This window comes from Podarcis filfolensis (assembly GCF_964270895.1).
Source record: "Podarcis filfolensis genome assembly, chromosome: 1".
NCBI classification, from domain to species: Eukaryota; Metazoa; Chordata; class Lepidosauria; order Squamata; family Lacertidae; genus Podarcis; species Podarcis filfolensis.
In genome coordinates, this window is record NC_139604.1 from 19,103,611 (window position 1) to 19,128,795 (window position 25,185).

Genomic DNA, 25,185 nt, shown 5'->3' on the forward strand with positions numbered 1-25,185 from the left:
GGTCACAGTAGGAAAGAATTAATCCTTAAATTTCTCTTGGCGCAGAAACAGAAACCTCTGTTAAAGCCCTTGAATAGTTTGTTCACCTCAGCTAAGGAATAGGGGAACAAATCCTGTTTTTCTAAAGTTACTTTTTTCCAATTTTTTAAACACACACACACACAGCTTTTATTCAGCTGGACCTCAATGGAGCTCACTTGCAGCACCTCTCAGGTGTGCGCCATTGCCATTCTAAGAGAACAAGGGAGAAGTTCACATCACCTCTTTTTCTAGAATAATAGTACTGTGTAAAATAATAATAATAATAATAGGAAAAACCAGCAGCAGTTCACATCTATTATACATTAACAATCAGTTCATTCATTTTAAAATAAACATAAATTCATATAAGCTCTCATATGTCCAAATAGGTATCCTCATGAAATTGATATCTGTAATAAATATGTTCAAATGTAGCCAGGGTAGTATGGTCCACAGACCATCGAATCCTTCCAGGCTTATTTGCGATTTAGGCGAGAGGTATACAATTTTAACCCAAGTTATAAATTCTTTAGAAAATCTAAATTTGTCCAAAGTAGCAGACATTAAGTGCCTTGGTGGTATCCTAGCATGCGCTGAGAATCACTTTTCAGGTGAGTGCTAATGGGACCTTTTCAGCATCTAAGGAAATAGGTGCAGCTGGATCAGTTCTAAGATGGCTTAAAGCAGCTGGTTGGGTCACCAATCTTGGGTGATGAGCTCCCTGTCTATGCTGAATAAAACTTGCTTGATTCACATGCAGTACGGTTAATACCACTGCCCTAACTCTTATTAGCCAGAATCTCTATTCATACCCTAACATCTATTCCAGTTAAAGAAATTGGCCTATAACTTGCAAAATTTGTCATGGTCTTTACCAGGCTTAGATGTAACAGAAATATATGCATCATACATTGGAAGTTGAACAGGAACCTTATTCGAAGACTTTTTGATAAACACATAGATGATTAGGGATAAAAAAAACCCTGACTTTCTTGGCCCTGGCTCTTTGTTGGTCTTCACTTTATGAATAACATTCTATGTTTAAATTAGACAACTAATTGCATGTAATTTATTTTAATTGTGATTAATTACATTTTAATTGGTGGTGAAACATATATGAATGTTTTTTTACCCCCCCCCCTTTTTTTTACCTTTTTAAAAGAGTTCCTGTCTGCAATCGGTATCAATTGGCTGGGAAGGAGGTGTGTATGTACAAACCTGTGGCCACACGTTACACATAGATTGCCATAAATCCTACATGGAATCATTGCGGGTAAGTTAAAATGGACATTTCTGGATATTGAGCTTTTTTACTCATTAAGTACTATAAGCTTTGCTGTTGACATCGATAGAATCCCAGTGATCCCTTTATGTACCATCTGGGTTTTTTAAACAAGCTGCAAAATCCATCTTTTGAAATATAATGCAGTTCTTTATGCCCCCCCCCTAAATATTCTCGTATATAATGCATTATGGTATTGGCCATGAAAAAGAAGTTTTCAATGCTGTACTATTTCATTGAAGTTGGATGGGCTTCACACTGCCCCTGTTGTATTTGGTTACATTTGAATTTGCTGATCTGCTATGTTAGAAACATCTGACTATGGTCTGTAATGATGGGCTGTGCAGGTGATGCAGCAATGGAGCTTAAATTATTGCTTCCCAGGCCTCATCTAACTGATTCAAATAAGATAATTTCCATACTTGAATCAAAGTGGCTTGCAGCATCCACTCTATGACAGTGGGGAATAGGGTGTGGGATCTAACAGTTTAAAAAAGTGATCACAATTCACAACATGGACAAGGTATGTTCAGTGGTCTTAAAAATTAAGAGAGGGGTCCATGACAAACAACTGCTTTGTGCTTATCACGATGAAAGCCTCACTCACCTGAGCTCTCATTGGTTCTGTGAAAGGAAGTGTAGTCACGGATAGACAATCTGTGAAAGTAACAATTTTTTCTAGCCACCAGTGTTGCCCTCCATTGCTTGTGACAGAGTCCCCCCTCCCTAAAAAGGTAAAGGGACCCCTGACTGTTAGGTCCAGTCATGGATGACCCTCGGGTTGCGGCTCTCATCTCGCTTTACTGGCTGAGGGAGCTGGCATACAGCTTCCAAGTCATGTGGCCAGCATGACTAAGCCGCTTCTGGCGAACCAGAGCAGCGCACGGAAACCCCATTTACCTTCCCGCTGGAGCAGAACCTATTTATCTATTTGCACTTTGATGTGCTTTCGAACTGCTAGGTTGACAGGAGCTGTGACAAAGCAACGGGAGCTCACCCCGTCGCAGGGATTTGAACCGCCGACCTTCCAATCGGCAGGCCCTAGGCTAAAAACGCATTGCATGTCTCCCTTTGCCTTGTAACAGAGAATTAGGTTTAGGGAAAAGCTTATGGGAGGAAGTCAGTGTGACACTATGGAGACTGGTAAAGGTAAAGGGACCCCTGACCATTAGGTCTAGTCATGGCCGACTCTGGGGTTGTGGCACTCATCTCGCTTTACTGGCTGAGGGAGCCGGTGACAAAGCAATGGGAGCTCACCCTGTTGCAGGGATTCAAACTGCCGACCTTCTGATCGGCAAGTCCTAGGCTCTGTGGTTTAACCCACAGCGCCACCCATCAGTGCAAGCATTAGCTGAACCCAGTCCATAGTCTTTCAAGTGTTTTGTTGAGGTTGTTACTGATACCAAGGATAAGAAAATGATGATTCAGTTCTCTTTTCCTAAAGAATCACTGTTGCCATGTCTACAGAGAATTGAATATTTGCTGCTATGATTTACTAGTAGAGAGTACTTATCATTAAGGACCCTTAAAAAAAAGAAAGTGTCTCCCCCCCCCCCCGGCCCACCCCCAATATGCTCTTCCCTTAATATCCCTCTCCTGCTTGTTGATTTTCTACTGCAAATGGACCTTGCACTGGCATTCTGTGTTTGCATTACAGTGATGAAAAGGTTGTCTGAATAATTAGAAGTCTTAACATTAAGCATTTATTCATTAAATTGCTTGGTTACAAAAATAACTACACTTTAACTTGTAGCTAAGCAATTGTTCTTTTATTTCTGGCCTTGCTGTCACTAGAACTTAGCAGTGTCGCTTCACGAATTCATTTGTATTTTTATTTCCTTTAGAACGACCAGGTTCTCCAGGGCTTTTCAGTGGACAAAGGAGAATTTACTTGTCCTCTGTGCAGGCAGTTTGCTAACAGCGTTCTTCCATGCTATCCTGGCAACAATGTGGAGAGGAGCCTTTGGCAATGTCACAGTAACAAGACTATGCAAGATCTCATAAAGGAAGTGGAAGATCTTCAAGAGCAGCTGGGAACTTTCCCAGTAAGCATCAGTGTAAGGCAGAAAGATCCTTGTTAATTTGTCTCCATCTTTCAACATTCCTTTTCATTCTCTATTTCTCTCTCCTTCCCCAAACTCATTTGCATTTTATAGAATTTTAAAGCTGAATATCCTCTCCCATTTCTCTGTTAAGCACTTAAGAGCTTAAATAACGTTAACATTTTAACAGTTAAGCTCTGTTACATCACCCTTAAAATAGGAGATGATTATGTGAGCATTTTGCTCCCGCATTTCAGTCTATGTATTTATTGGTCGTTAAAAGTCATTCTTTCCAGCTTCTCATCTTATACAGAACTGAATTGTATTACATGGAACTCATAATTTCTTTATGATACAAAGCATCAATCACTTGTGACTAGAAACCATTTGAAGTGTGTCAATCAAGAGTGCAAATTATTCCTTTTATTAGGACTTTTATGCATTTTGAAGTTTCACAGTGACATTCAAAAAGGTGCAGTTAAAATTATAAGTTTTACTGTGCTCCAGTCTTAGTTATAGATACGTTAAAACAGTACTTTTTCTTGAGACGTATTAGTGTTTTAAAATTCTGTGTTCATATTGACTTGTTCCAATGTATGCCTAGTTGAATATGTTTATTATAAAATGCATATGGTGCCTTTGAGGGCAAACTCCTTCAAGGTGGTTTACAATAAAACATAGAAATAATTGTAGGATTTTAAGAGTGCTTCGTCCATCTCCATAACTGTTTAGATTTAGTTTCATTCTGTAGAATTCGGTATTTCCGCTGTTGATGTATGACTGTTACGTAATTTTAAAAGTAATTCTTAACTTTCCGAGGGTGTCTTAATTCTGTAATCACCTCTTACTGTAGCTAAGTGAAGTCAACCATCTTTCTTTTTTACAGTCAGAAACCAATTTAAGTAAAGAAATGGAGTCTGTGATGAAGGATATCAAAAGTACTACCCAGAAGAAATATACTGACTATAGCAAGTCTCCTGGATCACCAGACAATGACTTTCTTTTCATGTATTCTGTAGCCAGGTGGGTAAGACATCAGTTTTACAGTCCCTTCCTGTTTGTCAACTACTTGTTACCTCTTTGGTTAAATAAACTGCATGCTTGCTATTTTTCCTGTATCGTGGCAAAGCTCCCTTGACTAACTGAGTTTTGAAGAGGACTCTGGCAGTGTCATGCATAGAGTCAGAGGTTCTTCATAACGAATGTTACACCCATTCCCCTTGAGATAAATGTTTGCACTTGTACTTGAGCAAATTTTTCCATTCTCTTCAATGCTCAAATACACATACATTCCACTTTTCCTTGGAGTGAAAGTGGGGTGCCGTCCTGTGTTTTGGGGGCTCAGGGTTTGATTGCAGCTTCTATGTTGCAAAAAGGTGCTGGACGTCTATGCATGGAGTGCAGTTCATGTACACTGAAGCAAGTGGTTTTTACAGCTCTCAGTTCTTCTGCTTTATTACCTATAGCCACAAGTGTTGCTTGCAGATTCTATTTCATTCGTCTCTTTTCCTTCTAATTCTTATCTTTTCTGCATTAACATTAAAAACTTTGACTATGGGGTCATGCATGAACATGTGCACAGATAAACATGATAATGTAATTTGGATAGTTGGATGTTTGGATTTTTAATGTAAGGCAGCGGAGAGTGCTTAACTACTTTAGACCTGTAACTTTCAATTTATTGCTTAAGGTCATACAAGCGCTTCTTACAAGATATTTTGTACTTAGCTCTAGGGCAGGAGTCGGGAACCTTTTTTGGTTCCTTGGGCAAGATCCTTATCAGGAATGACCTTGCAGGACAAATTTGAAACTTAAAAGGAGCAGGGAAAGGGCTGGAATCTCTGTTTATCAGCCTATGCAGAAATAAACCCTGTCGTCCTGCCCTTCAGCTGTGACATCATCCATGGGCATAGTTTGGGGAAAACAGCCAGGTAGACCACATTGACTCCCCTGGCTGGCCTGTATTGATCTTCAGGTTTCCCCTCCTTGTTGTAGGAACAGAGAGCAGTTGTGGAAATGAGGGTAGTGGAAGAAATCCCTGAGCCCAAGCCCAAATGGGTATATTTGTATTGCTCTATGTAACATATGGGACACGGATGGCGCAGTGGGTTAAACCACAGAGCCTAGGACTTGCCGATCGGAAGGTCGGCGGTTCGAATCCCCGCGACGGGGTGAGCTCCCGTTGCTCGGTCCCTGCTCCTGCCAACCTAGCAGTTCGAAAGCACGTCAAAGTGTAAGTAGATAAATAGGTACAGCTATTTCTGCTCTGGTTCACCAGAGGCGGCTTAGGCATGCTGGCCACATGACCCGGAAGCTGTCTGCGGACAAACGCTGGCTCCCTCGGCCGATAAAGCGAGATGAGCGCCGCAACCCCAGAGTCGGTCACGACTGGACCTAACGGTCAGGGGTCCCTTTACCTTTATGTAACATATAGACCAGAGAGAATAAAAGACTGCAGTTTTTGCAGAGTTAAGATGAGAGCTGTTTTGTCAGCTGTTCCTCGCTCATCAGCAGGAATACTTGAAACTTAAATTGCTGACTCCAGGAAATATATATTTCTAATACTTCCTAATTAACACACTGAGAAAAACTTTTTAAAAAAGAATTCCCATTGATAAGACATTTGAGCACATTCAGAAGCCTTCATTGCAGAAAGATGAAAACATGAGATCAGCCTTCTTGACTGCGGTTTTCCTTATTCCCTTCCCCCATCTTCAAAGTGTTTAAAATGTGGGAAGGAGAGTAGCTGACAGATAAGAGTGCTGATTATGGTGGAAAGGTTTCCCCAGATTTTCATTTCATTTATAACTTAGTCTATTTTCTGTAAAACCATGCAAGCAACTAGTTCACCTTGTAAGCCAACTTACTGATTACCGTTAGTATTCCAATTCTTTGCTTTGTTATAGAGATACTATCACTTCCAGATTTCTTCTGGTGCCTCCACCACCCAGGCTATGGCCTGCCTCTTCCTCCCCCCATAATAAGCTCTTTCTAGTTTGTCTGTTTTGAATTAAGTTGCTGTTGTACACATGTACTCATTCACCTTTGATAATTTAATCATTCGTCTACAAGCTTCTCTTCCCCCTACCCCAACAGTACACATCACCAGCTGCTTTACAAGTCAGTGAAGATGCCCCAAGGCATCTTCCACCCCCTATCTCATTTTTTTTTTAGCATAATACATCAAAATTATTGGTGCATATGGGTCTTTCAACAGAAGTTTGTGCAGCATTTTCTTGAACCTTCAGAAATCCAGTGAAGCTATAAAGAACAGTGATTCCTCCCCACCGCCTCCAAGATTGATGAATGGTTTTATACCCTGACCTTTATAAAAAATACTAGGAACGGAATGTGGTTGGAAAACGCATACTGCAGTCCTCAAACCTCTTGCCTCTTACTCATAAGCGGGCATTTTTGTTAAGCAGAGAATTTCAGGACTCTGGCTTTTATCAGTGGACTTTAGAGGTCGTTAAAGGTCATACGGTGCAACCCTTTGCAGAGAAGAAAAAAATCACTGTACAGAACCAGACGTAATCAAATGTTCGTGGAGAGTAAGATCTAGCTGAAGTAGCTTTGAAAAGAGCATTTTTAATTTGCTTCCTAAGTTGATAACTTAAAAGTAAGAAAAAAGGTAAAGGACCCCTGACAGTTAAATCCAGTCGCGAGCGATTCTGGGGTTGCAGCGCTCATCTTGCTTTACTGGCCGAGGGAGCCGACGTTTGTCCACAGGCAGTTTTTCCGGGTCATGTGGCCAGCATGACTAAGCCACTTCTGGTGAAACCAGAGCCAGCTCACAGAAACGCCACTTACCTCCCCACCAGAGCGGTACCTATTTATCTACTTGCACTTGACATGCTTTCGAACTGCTAGGTTGGCAGGAGCAGGGATCGAGCAACAGGAGCTCACCCCGTTGCAGGGATTCGAACTGCCAGCCTTCCAATCAGCAAGCTCAGTGGTTTAGATCACGGCGCCACCCGCGTCCTTAACTTAAAAGCATGTTGATTTTTTTAAAAAAACTGCGTAAGTTTGTGCCAGGGACTAGTGAGGATGTCTCCCTTGAACCATTTTTCTCATATCATATCACATGCAGGTTTTGATTCTCCCATCATTATAGGACCAGCTTCAGGTTTTTGTTGGGACAAGAGAGCTAATTTTGGGCCTGAGCCCTTTTACTCCTATAGCAGGAGCCTAGTGGCCAGAAGTCCATGAATGAGCCAGTATCTGAAACTATGGTTTGGATCTGACTTGTTCTTACTAAACAGAGTTTAAACAAACCAAGTTCCCTGTATTTGACTTAACCACTGCTGAGACCCTAGAATTAGGGAAATCTCTTTAAAAGTGGAAGCAGTTGCTTCTGTTTGCTGCCGAGTAGCAGTAAACGGGGGAAAAAGAAAGGAGCATACAATTCTGAGACTCACTGTGGCTTGTTCACAAAACCACAAATTTTTAGTAATAAGTATTAGAAAACATGTGAACTAAACAGTTAAGCTTACAGTTATTGTTATATGCTGTTGTGAGTTTTCTGTCTACTCTGGTCATTCAGATACATATCAATAACATCTTCCTCCAACTCTCAAACACCTTTTTTGGGAAAATTTTGTGTGATTCATAATAGAGATAATCAACATCATTTCATTAAAAAAAAAAGCCTGCTAAGAGTGGGTAGCTTTAAAAGAATTAGTCTTCACATAACATTGATTATGACCCTTTGGTCATGTGTTTCTCATTAAAAACATATTTTAAGTTTATTTATATAATTGTCATTCCATAAGTTTTTCAGCAGCATTTTAAGAAATGTAACATTAAGAAAAAGGAGGCTTGATTCCCTCTTGTCCCCAAGTGTTTCTCAAGGAGGACACAGGCAGGCATGAATGCTTGACAGGAATCCAGTTATGTAATTGCTGGCAGAGAGTATAATAAAAGCTGGTTACTAAGTGAACCCTTTTGTGCTGTGTTCTCTGCATGTGAATGGATCACTGCAGGGGAAACAATGTGTTTGAGGGAAATGTTTGCCCTGCACTCATGTGGGATCACTTTTAGGCAGGGGTAGGCAACCTAAGGCCCGGGGGCCGGATGCGGCCCAATTACCTTCTCAATCCGGCCCGCGGACGGTCTGGGAATCAGCTAGTTTTTACATGAGTAGAATGTGTCCTTTTATTTAAAATGCATCTCTGGGTTATTTGTGGGGCATAGGAATTCATTCATCCCCCCCCCCCCCAAAAAAAAATATAGTATGGCCCACCACATGGTCTGAGGGACGGTGGACCGGCCCACGGCTGAAAAAGGTTGCTGACCCCTGCTTTTAGCTATTTGAGAGTTCAGATGAAAGTCATGCTTAAATCAGAGAGAGAGAGAAAAAATTCAGACAGGCTTTTGTGAGGTCTGAATATTCTGTCAGGGGAAAACTGTCCAGTAAAGCTCTGGAGCCATAGGGAGGAGAATGTTTGGAAGCACATCCAAAATGAATTTATTTGCATTAGACTAAGTCAGGGGCATCCAACTTTCAAGAGTCTGTGATCTACTCACAGTATTAAAAAACTGGCAGTGATCTACCCATTGTCAGAGTTGTTGAGGACTTGTGTCCTTGCTGCAATGAAGACTAAACCCTTTGGAAGTGAGTGTCTTTCAACTGCTGTAAAACGAGACGCACCATTTCAGTGGCCACCTCCTACATATCTGCGGAAGGCATTTTTGCCACATCAAGTATCTTTTGTTCATTTGGAGCAATTCTTGAAGTTGTCTTGGGTGTTAGTGTCTGTTTTTACACTGGACATGCATGTTTTGCTGAGAAGCATAGGTGAGAAACCTCTGACATCTGACAAAATGGACTGCTTAAAAGATTTCCAATAACCGTTAAGCAAATATTTTTCCTACAGTAGGTGCAGGCGATTTTACTCGAGGCAGTAAATTAGAAAAATGAAAAAGGTGTGCAAATAAACACTTGTCTCATTAATATTCCACAGTGAATTAACCTGTGATCTGTGTTTCCTGTTCTGTCCACTAATACGAAATTCGTGTCCCAGCTTCTTTGCTGGTAGCTTTTTAGAAGTTCAGCAAGCGCTGCAAATCGCCCGAAGAGTGGAAAATTCCCTTGTCACGTGGATGGCCTTATCAGCAGCAACCAGATGGAGCTCAGAGCCCAAACATTATCAATGTTAAATTGCTTTTTCCTGGAGTAGGGAGGATTAAAGCGTTCCTTCAAAAATGGGTGACATGAGCCACTGCAAACTTAGAGATATTAATATTTTGAAATGTTACTATTTTAGTAATGTGCTAATATATTTTAACAAACATTCTGTAAAGAAAGTCATCTTCTGACTGATGCATCTGGAATCTTTGCAAAAGATTTTGCTTTGAATGAAATACTTCCAGCTTCCCTGCATTCTTCTGATTAGCTGTACTCAGTGTAATGCCGCAGTTTAGTGGCTAACACAGCCTACCTAAGGGGGTCTGTTAAAGTGACGGAACCTCTTCCCTCTCTCCTCCCTCTTACTCCTTCTCACTGTGGGAAGGAAATAGCAATTGATTGAGCTGTTGGCTAGAAATTTAAAGCACTGAGAGAAATCAGGTTTCTGCTCAGCTTCCTGAATAGCTCTGGAAAATCTAGGCAGCTTGAAATCAGGTGGCTCTGGAGAGACTTTGTCAAATACTGTCCTGCCCATATTTCGTGGGGAGGGTTCTGTGCGTATTTGAGGCTGAGACTTCTCCTAGTAAAGCAATAGCTGGTGTCTGGTGTCACAAATATATATTTACAGAAATACGTTTGCAGTAGTCCCACCCATACGCCGTGTTAAGCTACTTTTGAAAGTTGCATAAAGGACAATATTTGGATAGTTATTGTTGGATTATGCACTGGGGTGTATAGGTCGAGAGACTCTCTTTCGACCAAATCTTCTGGTTGCCAAACGTTAAAAAGGGGGGGGGGGATAGAATAGATGCACCAGCCTTGATCAAAGTGAAGGGAATGAAAACCTCTAGATAATTTACATATAACCTACTGTATTCTTTTTATTCAGGACCAACTTGGAACTTGAACTGGTTCACCGGGGAGGCAATCTGTGTCTAGGAGGTGCAAGCACAGCTGGGAAGAGATCGTGTTTACGTATGTATAAAGTTGTCTCAATTTAATTTAGATTGATTTAAATATTTATTTTTTATTTATTAAATTTGTATGCCGCCCTTCATCCAAAGATCGCAGGGCGGTTCACAATGTAAACATACAAAATGAGAACACAAAATACGTAGTAAAACAAACCGATCACCCCCCTCCCAAATTTAAAAGGCCATAAGAGTGTTAATCAGCTGAATGCCTGGTTGGAGAGAAATGTTTTCGCCTGGTGTCTAAATATATGTAATGAAGCCGCCAGGTGAGTCTCTCTGGGGAGCGCATTCCATATTATGTTCTCAGGGTCCTGTTCAGTTCATATGGGGATATGAGCCGATATGCCCTAAAGATCCATGATGTCAACTCAGACTACACTGATGTGTGTGGCAATGTTTCTAACGTTACGGCGGACGGCGTATTAGACAGCTTCATTTAATTCATGTGGTTTATTTGGTACAGTCTTACCTTGGTTTTCGAACTGCTTAGTTCTCGAATGTTTTGGCTCCCAAACACTGCAAGCCCAGAAGTGACTACTTTTGGAAGCTGAACGTCCGGCGGGGCTTCTGCGGCTTCCGATAGGCAGCAGGAGCTTCCTGCAGCCAATCAGAAGCCACTTTTTGGTTTCCAAACGTTTTGGAAGTCGAACGGACTTCCAGAACGGATTCCGTTCGACTTCCAAGGTATGACCGTATTTGGGTTTGGTAGTACAACTTAGGGCTGTATAGATTGACCGTGTTTATGAAGTGGATAACTTTCTAATTATTATTATTATTATTATTATTATTATTATTATTATTATTATATCCTGCCCTCCCCAGCTGAAGCCAGGCTCAGAGCGGCTAACAACAATAAAAGTAACACAGCATTCTAAAATCAATTCATTCTAAAATCAATTCAGAATCAAATTAATGGCAACCATTGGGCTAGAGTTCTATGAGGATTACCAAAGGGGGGGGGGTCAGGCTGTGCCTTGGCCAAAGGCCTGGTAGAACAGCTCTGTCTTGCAGGCCCTGCGGAAAGATGTCAAGTCCCGCAGGGCCCTAGTCTCTTGTGACAGAGTGTTCCACCAGATCGGGGCTACAGCCAAAAAAGCCCTGGCTCTGGTCGAGGCCAGCCTAACCTCCCTGTGGCCCAATGTATCCTCTATTAACAGAAATATCCAACCAGGAGCTAGAAGTATCAATCAGTTTCAGCCAAAAAGCTGAGCCGTAAACAGGCTGCAAAGCAGGCCGCAGGGTTGAAAAGTTAGATGTTCCAGCTGGGTTAAAGCAAGAAAGGCTTTAACCCAAATTTGCTTTCTCCCTGTTTAGATTCAAATCTGTGATACACTTATTGTATTGAGTGGGATAGGCCGTTTTGTTACACTCTCAACAATATGCTTCTGTTCAAGTACAGCCCAATGAAAATCCTTGCAGATCTTTACTCCCATAGATCTTTCAGTCATTTTCTTGAATTTTGCGTAATGAGCTCTCTCTCTCTCTCTCTCTCTCTCTCTCTCTCTTCTTCTCCCCCTTGTGATTGAGTACAGTGTTCTGCATGAGTCTTGTAACAATTGTAAAGTTTGTTGATTAGATATGGAATATGGTGTCCCAGGTGAGCTCTTACAGCTGCGAGTGTCAGTGAAGATGTGGGAGCAAATAGGTCAAGTGCTGTTTTAGAAGATTGCGTGGAGGGGGCAGCTGTACGCTGAGAAGTAAAATTAGGAATGATTAATGTAGCTGTTCATGCCGTTGGCTTAGACAGGGTGACAAGAACAGTGAACTAAATCTAGCTATTTAAATGGCTCCTTTTTAAGGCCTGGAACTTCAGTTGTGTTTTAGACATAGTACATAGCAATACTACATAATCTGCTGGTCTTTATTGGTTTCAGGAAAGCCAAAAAGAGTGACTATTGTCAGCTGTTATAGGAAAGCTTGCAATTGCTTTTTGAATTTTGCAAGTCTTCAAGCACTTTCCTTTTGCAAGTCTTCAAGCACAATCTTTTGCCCAATGTGGAGCACAAACCCACGACTTTGAAATTAAGAGTCTCATTGTCTTCCAACAGAGCTGTTTATAAATTTTCTATTAGTTTTGGGTGATATCCAACATTTGTCATACTTGAAGCTTGTTGAATTCAATGGACATTAGTAACTGGTTTGCTCTGGGTATAACTTAGTTAGCTAGGATAGCTAGGATCCTTTATATTTTAAAACAAATATGAACTATAGCTCTCCCTTAGATGCAAGATGTCCTTGGCTGGGTTTAAGTTTCCCCTAGTACTCAGAGGCCGGAATGCTGGTGTTTCAAAGAAAGTTATTGGCTGTTTCAGCTTCTGAAGCCTCAGCTTGTTCCTTCAGTGCGTAGTGTGGGCTTCTTTCCACTGAGCTATATAGTGCTAAACTATGCTTTAGCTTTATGTATGAATGCCGCCTCTGTGTCATGTGTGAATGCTCCATTAGGCTGGTGTCAGGGGTTCATTTATCCTTGAAAAGGGGTTTAGATGTGATTTAGGCTTTACATACTTGGAACTTGGTGTGTAAGGGATCGGACTGCAAAAACAACAACCACAAATACAAAATTTGCAACCCAAGCTGTAATCCTAGGCCAGGCTTCCTCCACCTCGGCCCTCCAGATGTTTTGAGACTACAATTCCCATCATCCCTGACCACTGGTCCTGCTAGCTAGGGGTTATGGGAGTTGTAGGCCAAAAACACCTGGAGGGCCGAGGTTGAGGAAGCCTGGCCTAGGTATTCTTACTGGAGACTAAAGCCCAATTGCTCTTAGTCAGACGAACTTTTGAGAAAGTATGCTCTGGACTGTACTGTCAAGTGTTTCTGTTTCTGTATCTTGCTTTCCGTTGACCCATGGTACGGCCCAGATCAAATTAAACCATAGTTTAAAATGAACTGTGGTTTAATATGAATGAGCAGGGTGCTGGTGCTACTTCTTGATATGCATCTTGTGTTTTTTTTGGGCGGTGGGAAGGGTTTACTGTGGCAGTAGAGTATTTTGGGGGTACTAATTGTCCTATGGTCAATATCGGACTACCATCTGGACTTCTAAAGTATAGTGAATTTCTGCTCTGTATTGTGTATACAGTATATAATGCTGTATACTTATATCACTTATACTTATATTTATATTATTATATAAGTGCTGTAACACTTATATCAGTAAGTGAATGCTAAGCACCATAACATTAGAGTAAGCAAAAAATAAAATAAAAATGTTTGCAGAGTAGAAACAAACAGCTAGTCATCTCTGATTTGTGAAAACATAAATGGTTTTTTGGGGGAACTATGAACACTGTTAAAGGTCCAGTTCTGATCCTTTTTCTTTGCTGCTGTGTTCCCATTAGGGGGCAATGTTAGTCTTTTTGTTTCTGTCCAGTGATAGAACAGCAGAACTAAATTCTAATCTAGAGAATCATTTTTGTTTTGCAACAATTATAGAATATATAAATTTTCTCTGGAAGCAAGGTAACTGTGTCTTCAGTTTACCTAGCTTTTATGGTTGTTAGTCTTAGAGGGTGACCTGAATAAAGCTAATTTAATACTGAAATGATCTTAGCGTGAATAAGATTGCATTTGCTAGGCCCAGAGAAGCGATGTTTCTTTCTTTTGTTATGCTGCCAGGGAACCAAAATGCACCTGTGCAAATTCTTCACTATCTAAAAGAGAAAAGCTAAAATTTACAAGGATAATGTACAAGTATAGGGAATTTTGCAGAAGCAGCACTGGAATAAATAGAGACTGTACGGGAATGGCGCTGTTTGGTTGGCATCCACATTGTGAGGTGCCAGGATTTAATATCTCTCTGACTGAACAGTGCAATTCTATGCACATATGTTCAGAAGTAAGCCCCGTTGAGTTCAATGGGAGCTGTTCCCAGGTAAATGAATCTAGGATGGCTGTCTCCATGTTTAAATTGACAGTTATCTTTGGTGCAAGTAGCTCTACTTAATTAAGCTGAGAAAAGGCTTATTTGGACAACTTTGTTCTAGGTAGGAGTGGGAATGAAACCCTGGGTCCTGATGAGCTAACTTATTTCCTGTCCTGTTTCATTCACCTGAAATAGGTATATGTCCTGCCTAATGAAATGTATGGGTGCATCCTGGTACATGAAGTTGGGACAACAGCATAAGCCCTCAGATGTCCAGTGAACTTTTTACTCCCTGAACAACTTTTAAAATAAGAGTATCTTGTCTCACTGCAGCTCTAAGTGGGCAACCTATGTTTGAGCAAACCACTGTTTCCTTGATTTGGATTAAAATGCAAGCTGTGGTTTGCTAAGGCCCTGGATGAAGGTGCAGAAATTGCATCGCATAGAAGGAGAGGGAGAAAATAGTGTACAACCCGCAAGCTGAAGCCTTTTGGGCACGGCACGTACTGTCAAACCATGGTTTAGTGTACACAACACGTAAACCTTTGCTGAACTCCTTTCTGCTAGTTAGTGCTTTCTGTTTCCATAACAACAACATGAATGGTATAAAGTATATATATATATTTAGAACTAGGGAAGGGAATGTTTTTACTGCCACTTCAATACCATTTTTTCAACATAATTCAGTATTTTTTCCTCATAGGCTTCAAAATAGACATATGTAGGATAATACTGTCAGTATAAATAAATAAAAATGCCAGTCTTTTGCCAGGAAACTTGTTTTGCCCTCATTCACTGCATCTGATTCAGAAAACAGGTGACGACAATCAGTTCCAATGTCATCTGCGCCTTCAATTATTTCCCAAACCCCAGGAACTAATTACAGCCCTCAAGCTCTGCTAAAATCAGCTGACATAAGCATGAGACTCTTTTGGCCTCCCAAGTGCCTATGAATAATTGTCTATTTGTGGAAAATAAATTAATTCCTCTTGTGATTTATATTTAAATGTGGTATCTCCTGGTCTGTTCAGCTGGTAGCCAGGGATAGAAGAACAGAAATGAGAGATAGTAAATAAAAGAAAGTGTGAGCAGTAAAGGATTTATATTTTGCAAAGGAAATAGATACGAAAACTTCTTTGGGTGTGGAAATGGTAGATTGACTATGAGCTGACTGTCAATTAAAATGATGGTATCATGAAATAATCAACAAAAAACCAACTGCTCTTTGAAGAAATTAAAAATTGTGTAAAAATGTGTATTTTCCCATTATAGATTCAGTTGTGAAGAAGCATGCAAAAATAAATTCAAAACATGGCAGGGGATCCCATAACACAGGGCAACTCTAATGATCATGCCTGCATTGTGGCAGCCTGGCTCGAATAGAAGAGAGCAATTATGAGTCGTAGATTTCCTTATCTGGATTAATTTTGCAGTACTCTCCTCTCATCAGTCTGGTTCTGTAGATCTAGACAAGATCTAAGACTCGGCAGTCGTGTAATTTAGGAAATGTCTCTCTTTAAACTGGCTCATTTGGTTACAAATGATCCCCAAGGGGAAATAAACTGTTCTCTGCACCAAAATACAGCCACCTCTGTATTAGATACCAGATTAGCTATATATACACCAAGAAAAGTGGTGTGTGACATTCTGTTGCATTTCTCGTACTTCATTATCGGTTGCATTTTTATTACTGTATTGCTTTATTCAGTGTTACTGTAAAGAGAGAGTGCTTAAGACTCCATCCGAAAGAGAACCCCACACTGAAAACAGATAATAGAATTTGCCTCTTGAATGGATATAGAAATGGTGATTTGCTGTGTAATGGCAGCTCTCTAGAGAAGGCATAGCCCTAGCCCTTATTAAGCCACTGTATCTCACCTGCAGAAACCTTTGGGAAGCAGCTGAACACCATGGTTCAGCCTCATTTCCTTTTCTTGCATGGATGTGACTCGAGCAATTACAATGTAAAACTTTTGATTTATTATATTTGTATCCTGCCCCTTTCTCCAAAGTGCTCGGGGTGGCTTACGTAGTAGCGCTTGTCCCATTTTTATCTTTGCAGCATCCTGTGAGGTACATTAAGTCCAAGAGATGATGACTTGTCTGAGGTCGTCCAGTAAATTGCGTAGCTCATGTAGGATATGAATTCGGGTCTTCCTGTTCTAAATCCACCACACTATCTATTACATGGCTCTCGGTGCATGCTAAAGCCAGCTATAGCTGATTGGGTTGTCAAATATTAACAGCTGGTAATGAGTTAAGGAGCCACAGTAATCTAGAAAAGGAAACAATCGGTTTCAAAGAACTATGAAATATTTTAATTTCATTCAACCAAATAATTAACTCATTAGTTGTTTCCCTTTATCCATTCAGATCAGCTGTTTCATGTGTTGGCTATGCACATGCGACTCTACAGCATTGATTCTGCTTACAACCCATGGAAGAAACTAACCCAATTGATGCAGAATGATGAGAGTTTGCAGTAAGTACAGTTCTATAGACCAATTTCTCTCTAGCGTTTTAACCTTGTGAGGCACCAAGTGGAGCAGTGTATATCTGCTGAACATACCGTTTTAAGGGACTGAATTTGCTGCAGTGTTAGAAACACAGAGTTCACTTCCCCTACCCTATCCAAAGACCTTTTATACCCAAACAATCATTCCACCCATTTTTTCAACTAGTAAAGATTTGGAGACCATATTAATTTTTTAAGCCGTGCATTTATTCATGTTTACTTTCTCTTCTCTTTTAAAACTACATTGTGCAGTAAAATCCTATGCATTTTGCTCAGAAGGAAAGTCCCTTTATGCTCAATGGGGGTTCAGAGTATGAGTGTGTGAGAGAGAGGGAGGGAGAGAAAAACATGCAAACACACACACCGGGTAACTAATTTGTCAGTATCTTGGAATATAATACAGTTTATAGTTATAGATTGTTTATGCCTGCAGCATGGTGCAGTTTGATTCTCTTTTCAATAATTTTGCTTTATCACTATCAGACTTTACGTTAGGTTGCTTTTTCTTAACTACTTCTGTAGCAGTGTTTAGGGAAGCCACACTTATCTGCCTTCCTCATATGCATTGAAGGGATTAGCAGGGTGGTTCATTTCCATATTCCAAACAGACTTTATAAAAGACAGTTTTCAGTGTCACGGTGAACAAGTTGCTTAGGCTTTTAATAAATGACAGAGCAATTTTTAAGAGCTTAATGTGCTCTGGTGCTTGACGTAAACTAAAGGAGCTTATCTCTTGGCATTTTATATCATTTCACTTCTTCCGTTCTAGCAAAATGAATATATTTAGTCAGATGTTTCACTTGCTCCTGCAAGCCTTCCCTATTTTTGTAATGTTGCCAGGCATCCTATAAACCATATAAATTTAAAGGTTTGATTGTGCAAACATTATTATTTGACCTGCATCCTATAGAACAAAATTATTGCTATCACTTTATTCCACTTGAAAATTGGGCATACGTTTTAAAAGTTATTTGTATAAAAAATGACTCAATATACTTGTTGTATGTTTGTTAATGTGTTGAAATGCATCAGGAATGGTCCTGAATTTTCCAAAAGCAAAGTAAGATTGCAACAATTAAATACAGCATCTTGGGGCAGTTTTATTAATTCACTAAAATAATTGGGCAGAACATTTTATAATAATTGACCTGCACATTACACCGTTGCATCTCTGGTTCTGTATTGGATAGACAGACATGTTCTCTTCAGGTGATCTTGCATGTAAAAGTAACCCAAGAGTGAGCTGCATTCTCCATTGCTCTATCTCCCTCCATGAGCTTGAAGGTGAACTTTCAATGGGTATCTGAACACCCAGTTTTTGGTTTTAAAGCATAGACTTCTGCTTCCACAAATATAAAGGTAAAAGGACCCCTGACCTTAGGTCCAATGACGAATGACTCTGGGATTGCGGCGCTCATCTCGCTTTACTGGCCGAGGGAGCCGGCGTACAGCTTCCGGGTCATGTGGCCAGCATGACTAAGTCACTTCTGGTGAACCAGAACAGCGCACGGAAATGCCGTTTACCTTCCTGCCGGAGTGGTACCTATTTATCTACTTGCACTTTGACGTGCTTTCAAACTGCTAGGTTGGCAGGAGCTGGGACAAAGCAACGGGAGCTCACCCCATCGCGGGGATTCGAACTGCCGACCTTCCGATCGGCAAGCCCTAGGCTCTGTGGTTTAGACCACAGCGCCACCCACGTCCCTTTCCACAAATATAGTGTCTCCTTATATGTTTACAGTCTAACAGGATCACTTCCAGAAACTTGCATAAATTCCTAAGGAAATGGGGTTATTGTGCCAAATATAATTATTTCCATAATTTCCAGGACTTGCAGCGAGGAACAGCCAGAAGTCCCAGTACTTTATAGAGATGCCTCATCCCTTTTGCTCATCCAGATTTTAACAATGCCACAGCCATTGCGCAAAGGTATGTTTCGGGGGAAAAATGCATAAATAATAAGTCTCGGTGTGTTTCCCTTGTCAGTGGCTTTTAAAGCAGCACAGCAAATAAACCTTGTCTGCTGTGTGTGCTCAAATAATGACTTTGCCTTATCTCTAGAAGTTGGCATCAAACAGAATTTTTTGTTGTGGTTTGACGGGCTTATCTGTGACTCCTGTCTTCTCACCTTTATCAGACCACAGTACAGTAAAACCAGGAGGCCTGAGAATGACTATTAAGTTCCTTGAGATGAGGGGGGGGGAGAGAGAGGTTGGGTCCTTTCGTTTGACCTTCATTCGTTTACTGCAGTGGGGCTGCTTAATATTTCACATTGAACTGCGAATGCCTAAGGGTGAAAGAGAATAATTCGTTTCAATTTAACTGCTCAAATTGTGGCAATTGTGTCACACCCGACAAAGATAATTGCTATAATACAGTATCTGTAATGGTCGCTGCATGTATAAATCTGAGCATAAGTTACTGGAATCCCAAGATACTTTTGAAGCAGAAATGATTTATCACTGCTTATTTTGTCAGGTTTTTAAAACCATTAATTTTACTATTTGAAAATACTAACCCAATTCTCCCCCCCCCAGTAGTGATACAGGTACATTTTGATAAAAATGTTACTATGGGCGTTACAGGATAGAATTCCTCTCTTTAACAGTTTTATAATTTGTTGACATGGTATTGGCTTCATCTGTGATATTTTTTATATCAGGGACGTTCCATATACAGGTATAATCAGCCATGAAAGCAGCCTTTTCGTATATAGCTGCACCTTTGTAAATAAAATTCCCAGGAAAGCATTTGTTTGGGCCTTCTAACAGAACTGTGTCTTAAATCGGAAGAGAATCACAGGTTGTCTTTAGCTGCTTAAAGAATTTATTGGCAAGGTACAGACAGAAAGAATCTTTCGTACTTTAATGTGCGCCTAATAGCACATTTTATATGTGGCAGCAAAGCCAATTTTAACTATTACAAGTACAACATAGGTCTGTTGCTAGTCCTGGAAGGCACATCTGATTGATATTTCTTGGGTGGTTTTATACCCTTCCCTTTTTTTGGAATGTAGTCTGTCAGGTGGTTATTTGAACAAAGCTCCTTTTTGTTTAAAAATACCTGCATGGTATTCTCTGAGAAAATTAGCATTTAATAAGCAGTGTCCTAATAGCGTCTCCTGTCCTTCAAGCAAGGCCATGGGAATTCTATTAACTAACTTATTAACTGTTGAATGGCCTTGGCTATCTTTTTTCAATCCGGCATTGATTAAAGCAAAGTAAATGCCATTACACCATTCAGGCTGTTCATTCTGAAAGGAAAATTTGATCCGAATCCACCTCAAAAGAGAAAACACAAATTAAGCCTTTGATTGTAGGAAAACATCATGTTAGAGGTCAGTGCAGTCAATAGTTCCATCGTTTTATACATGGAGGGCTCAAAGAGTAAGAGGGTATAAGTTTTCTTTGTTGCGTATGCATTTTGTGTGACCTAAAGGATTAAGCGCAGTGTTGAAGATATTTAGTTGGCTGAATTTTGTTCAGAATATTAAGATGGGGGAAATGGGTGGATGTTTAAAATGTAAAAAATAGATTTTTGTGTGGTGGTGCTGGTTAAACTTGATAATGATATTTGTTGCCCATTGAACTGCCATGTTCCCAAGGCTAACTTCTAAATTAATTATGGTTAACGTGGAGTCAGCATGATGTCTGCTTTGGACCTGTGTAGAAGAGAAAGCCACTGCCTTTTCGGCATGTACCACCACCAGGGACATCATTTTAAAGAACATAGCAGTTGCCACGTGGCTCTATTCAGCATTTACTAAGACCAGTAAGGCTTTACTTGGGAGTTCAGCTGTGCATCCCAGGGGTAAGAAACATTTTTGACACATTCGAAAGGATTCGTAGGAGCATGAGACATTTTAGAAGACGGGATCTTTGAGAGGGGATGAAGAAACATTTGTGTGCTGAGCTTAAGAGAGGGTGGTTGTGATTCATTAATTGTGTGCAGCCTGGAGATCAGACTGATTTATTGATGGCTAACATTAAAGTGTAAAGTACAGGAATAAGCATTCTTAAAAACATCAAGTGGCCAGTCAGTCACAATTGTATGCAGTCACCCAACTGTTACAAATAAAAGCACCTGTTCTCTGAATGTGGTTCTGTGTGCAGATGTGGCATCGTTAAGCAGTTGGTTAATACCTGAAGTTCTGGTCGATGTTCGCCCATTGTGTTTACTTTCCATTGCGGAAACGGAAACGTACAGGTTCCCTGAGTTGTTCTGAAGTTGCTGGCTTTCATTCTTTTTTTTTCTCTTTGGGGGAGCAAATAAAGCTTTAGTGGAATATTGGCAGTCAATTTCCAGATTAACTGTGAAATAGCCGTTTTTTTTACCTGTTTTGCTTACTAGACAAGCTGCTTTCCCGAAGCTGTAGCCTTTCTGCAGATGACATTTAATGTGGCATTTAATGGCAGGCAGGCAGGATATGCTGAGTTGTAAAAAGTGGCTTTAGCTGAAAGTGAAAGCCTTCAGAGCATTGGTAAAGTTTGTGGAGTTCCTGAGGGATATATTGCAAAAGACCATTTCTCTACAAGGTTGTTTGTAGAGCTGTACCACTGCAGTAAATGCTAGCCCCAAATTATTATTCTTGTTTCCTATTGCATTTTACTTGCATTCCTATTGCATGTACTATCAACACTCCTGATAAGGAAAAGAAAACCCTTGTTCAATTTATTTTAAATATTGTTGCATTAATCTCTGTTTGCGCACATTGTTAAGTGCTCCAGTTAAAGCTGATAACTGGTTTACAGTGGAAGGCCTTGTTTTCATTTTCTTTCTTTAAACATGACCTCCTGATTTTGATAGTTGTTTTGAGACCTGTTAAATTGTCCAGTGCAGAAGCTATCATTTCTGAAAATGTACATATTCATTTAAATCCCATCTTATTCAGTTTGCTCAAAGTGGCTCACAGTCCGAAACCTAACAACATCAGTAAAAACAAAGCAATAAAACCACACATAAAAATAAATAAAATGAACCATTACAGCTGCAATAAAACACTGATTCAGACCAGCAGGGATAAATGTAATACTTGCATCTTTTAGGTTTTAATGTATTGGTGTATGTTTAGCTCCTTACGAAATATAACTTGATGCGTTTCAAGTTTTAGATGGCTCCTTTGGGGGGAAAATACAAATTTGTAGAGTGTGGAATTGCTGTGTACAAAATTGAGATCTAATTTAGAATGCTTGACTGACATTGTCTGTTTTCGTACTCTTGTAGAACACTTTACCTGTATCATAAAGGTGCTCTTCACATTGTTGTATATACAAGCTCTTGTCGCACTTTCGGTTAAATGCAGTGCTGAAGACAGGATGACGTGGATGAACTCAGGAGCTCTGAAAAAGGTGTGTTGGTTTATGAAAAGCTAAGTAGACTGCTAATGATGCAACTCTATATCCAGCTGAGCACATTTAAGCCCTGTTAGTCTCTTTGGAATACAGATCTGTGCAACCTTTATATTGCATTTTCTCCCAAGTGTTCAGATTTTTTACATCTCGATTGAAAGACAGTGTCAGTCTACCAGGACGAAGAGCTCCTCACCATCCCAGACCTGCTTTGGTGGTGATGAGTTTTTGAAATGTTTTCCAGCAAAGCATATTAAGTGTCAGGTTTCCTCTGCCTGAGATAGCTAAGCAGGTATTTTGAGAACAGGTTTGCCTCTGCCTGACCTCACCACCATGACAAACACGCAGAGCACTGTGGAGACCAATCTTAGCAAGTTATTGAACCAACAGTGGTGCTTTATGATTTACAAGGCATATCCAATACAAAGTTTAGCCCTTTGGCCTTTCCCCTGCTCCTGGGTTTGTTTGTTTTTTTACATAGCCTTGATTATCCAGGTAGAACATTGAGGATTAAGAATTAGACAATTTGCCCTCATTTGGGTCATTTTAACTTGAAGAGAGCAGAAGTTAACTCCATTTTGGAACTTTCTCCGGAGGCCTCTACAATGGGTCTTTGGAGAGTGGGGCAAATCTGTGTCTCAACATCTGACTATATGTACCCTTGAGCTTCTTCTTTGATTGGTAATCTGACCCTCAAAATAACATTTCTGGTTGAGGATTCCATCCACCCATATAGGAACTTAGAATTTGATACCCTTTGAGTCAACATGGAACTGTCAACAGTGGTCAACAAGAAACAGTGTTTAGAATTGCCCTTTCCTTTATTCCTAAAGTTAACTGGTCTTTTCACAGGGATTGTGCTTCTCTCCTTTTGTTCCAATCCTTCTCACCCTAATGAAAAGAAATGGCACAATCGGGATGCATGAAAAGCTCTTTGCATCTGCATCATCAGAACTCTATGCTTGCCCGATTCTGGCATCACCAAAAATTAGGGCATTGGGCTGTGATATGTAGCCTTCAGCACTAATCTACTGCCGCAACTTCTATGACTACTACATCATGTACTATTATTACTGCAGGTTTTACATTACAGAAGCTGTCAGAATGTCATGAAACCCAAGTCACTTCTGTGTCATGTCCACAGTTTGTTTCACTAAATGAGATAGACATCTCTGTTGTTATATACTAGATACAGTAAAATTGACGTTGATACAACTACAGCCACTGTGTTCTTTCACAGTCAATTTGATAAATAATAGCAGGCTATTATTTACCTTGGGTATCATCCAATCTATTGTATTATTCTAAAATCTTATTAAATGCAGTATTATTATTATTATTATTATTATTATTATTATTATTATTAAAAATAATCTTTATTGAGTTTTTGATCTATTAAAGAGCATTCTCAAGGAAAGCCTTACCTTAGAGAAAAATGGAATAAAGATATGTAAAACAACTTTCACTGTAACCTAAAGGAAAACTGTGTTAAGATGGAAATGGGGTGGCATTGGACGCCTTGAAAAAGTGAAATAACAGGGTAAATGGCCAGGGTTGGTTTTATGATGGAAATATCCTGGAGTATGGTAACTAAGGCAATTAAACCAACTTTTTGCAAATGGGTATGCTAAATAACCCAGTTAGGAATTTTAGGGATAGGAATTTATTTTATGCCCTTCTGAAAGATATTCACTATCTGAAAAGGTAGGGTTATAGCAAATTAGAAGTATCTGGTTTGGCTTTAAATGTTTATAACAGCAATATATTAAGGAAGTATAGTTCTCTAAATCACTTGCTAAGCTGCTTTAGTATATTCCCTTGTACTGTTTTATAATTCCCTTTTTCATACTGTTTTATATTCATTTTCAATAATAATAATAATAATAATAATAATAATAATAATAATAATAATACCAGAATATGGAAACCCATATTTACATGGGATTTCGTACGTGTATTTGAACTATTGTTGGATTGGGGTGACAGCATTTGCTTATTTTCCTAATTGTCTAATAAATTTCTTCTTAATCACAGAGTATGTCAAATGCAAAAAAGTCTTGGGAGGTACTACTGAGTCACGTGATCAGTGAACTCTATAACGGGAAGATCTATGAGCAAGAGGAAACTGAAGACCTAGCCATGGTACGGTTTATATATTTTTCGCTTTGTCAACCATAGCTCAGTTTGACGGTTACTAAATACATGAGGGTGAAATCAGCATTAGTTTGCAAACCATTCGTAGCACTACTAAGTTTGCAAACTATCAGCAGAATTACCAAAGAGCGCCGTTGATTCTTCAGGAGTTAAATCAATCAGGATTTTCTTCTTCTTTTTCAAAACTCTAATTTAGGACAGCACAAGCGCTTGGTGCCCACACTCCATAGAGACTTATTTGCAGCAGTTCTGTCTGCCTTTCCTCAGGATTACCAGCCTTCTTCAGCACCATCTCTTTGGAGCAGAGCTACCTAGCTGTCAGGTACTATGAAAAACTGGTTCATTTAATCTGTTCTAATAATCTTTAACGTCACTCTAACAAAGCATCCTGCGTTATCTAGGAAATGCGCTTGTATAGAGAAAATACTGACGATATTTCCAAGATGCAAGATTAAACTTGATCATGTGTGTGTGTGTGTGTGTGTGTGTGTGTGTGTGTGTGTTTATCATAATGGCACAGTATGAATTTGTATCATGAAGCTCAGGCATGTCCAAAGTCTTCTTCAGGGGCCTAATATGCAGTCCACCGGTCGGTTTATTCATTCAGTCCTCAAAAAAACTCAACAATCCTCAAAATCCTTCTAAAAGGTGAACAACTTTAATCCTAAAAAAAGGTCAACAACTTTGGTTGGCCCTCACGGCACTTCACTTCATCAAATCTGGCCCTCTTTGAAAAAAGTTTTGACACCACTGATGAAGTTGAATTTATGCCCTCAAGCTGACAGCATTGTTCTTTGGACTTCCTTTTTTTTTAATACAGTGGTACCTCGGGTTACATATGCTTCAGGTTACATACG

The 25,185-nt window shown here is 39.9% G+C and overlaps 1 protein-coding gene across 4 annotated transcripts in view; it reads left to right on the forward strand.

Moving 5' to 3' along the window:
* UBR3 (ubiquitin protein ligase E3 component n-recognin 3) overlaps positions 1 to 25,185 on the forward strand; it is a 95,288-nt gene that overhangs the window by 62,982 nt on the left and 7,121 nt on the right. For 2 of the 4 annotated variants that reach the window (XM_083625978.1, XM_083625980.1), the window contains 9 exons: positions 1,184 to 1,294; positions 3,148 to 3,360; positions 4,232 to 4,368; positions 10,362 to 10,447; positions 16,685 to 16,793; positions 18,655 to 18,755; positions 22,050 to 22,174; positions 24,209 to 24,316; positions 24,525 to 24,650. In XM_083625978.1, the coding sequence (XP_083482104.1) occupies positions 1,184 to 1,294; positions 3,148 to 3,360; positions 4,232 to 4,368; positions 10,362 to 10,447; positions 16,685 to 16,793; positions 18,655 to 18,755; positions 22,050 to 22,174; positions 24,209 to 24,316; positions 24,525 to 24,650 (1,116 nt within the window). The remainder of the gene's footprint in view (positions 1 to 1,183; positions 1,295 to 3,147; positions 3,361 to 4,231; positions 4,369 to 10,361; positions 10,448 to 16,684; positions 16,794 to 18,654; positions 18,756 to 22,049; positions 22,175 to 24,208; positions 24,317 to 24,524; positions 24,651 to 25,185) is intronic. The other 2 variants (XM_083625979.1, XM_083625981.1) reach the window with 1 other exon arrangement.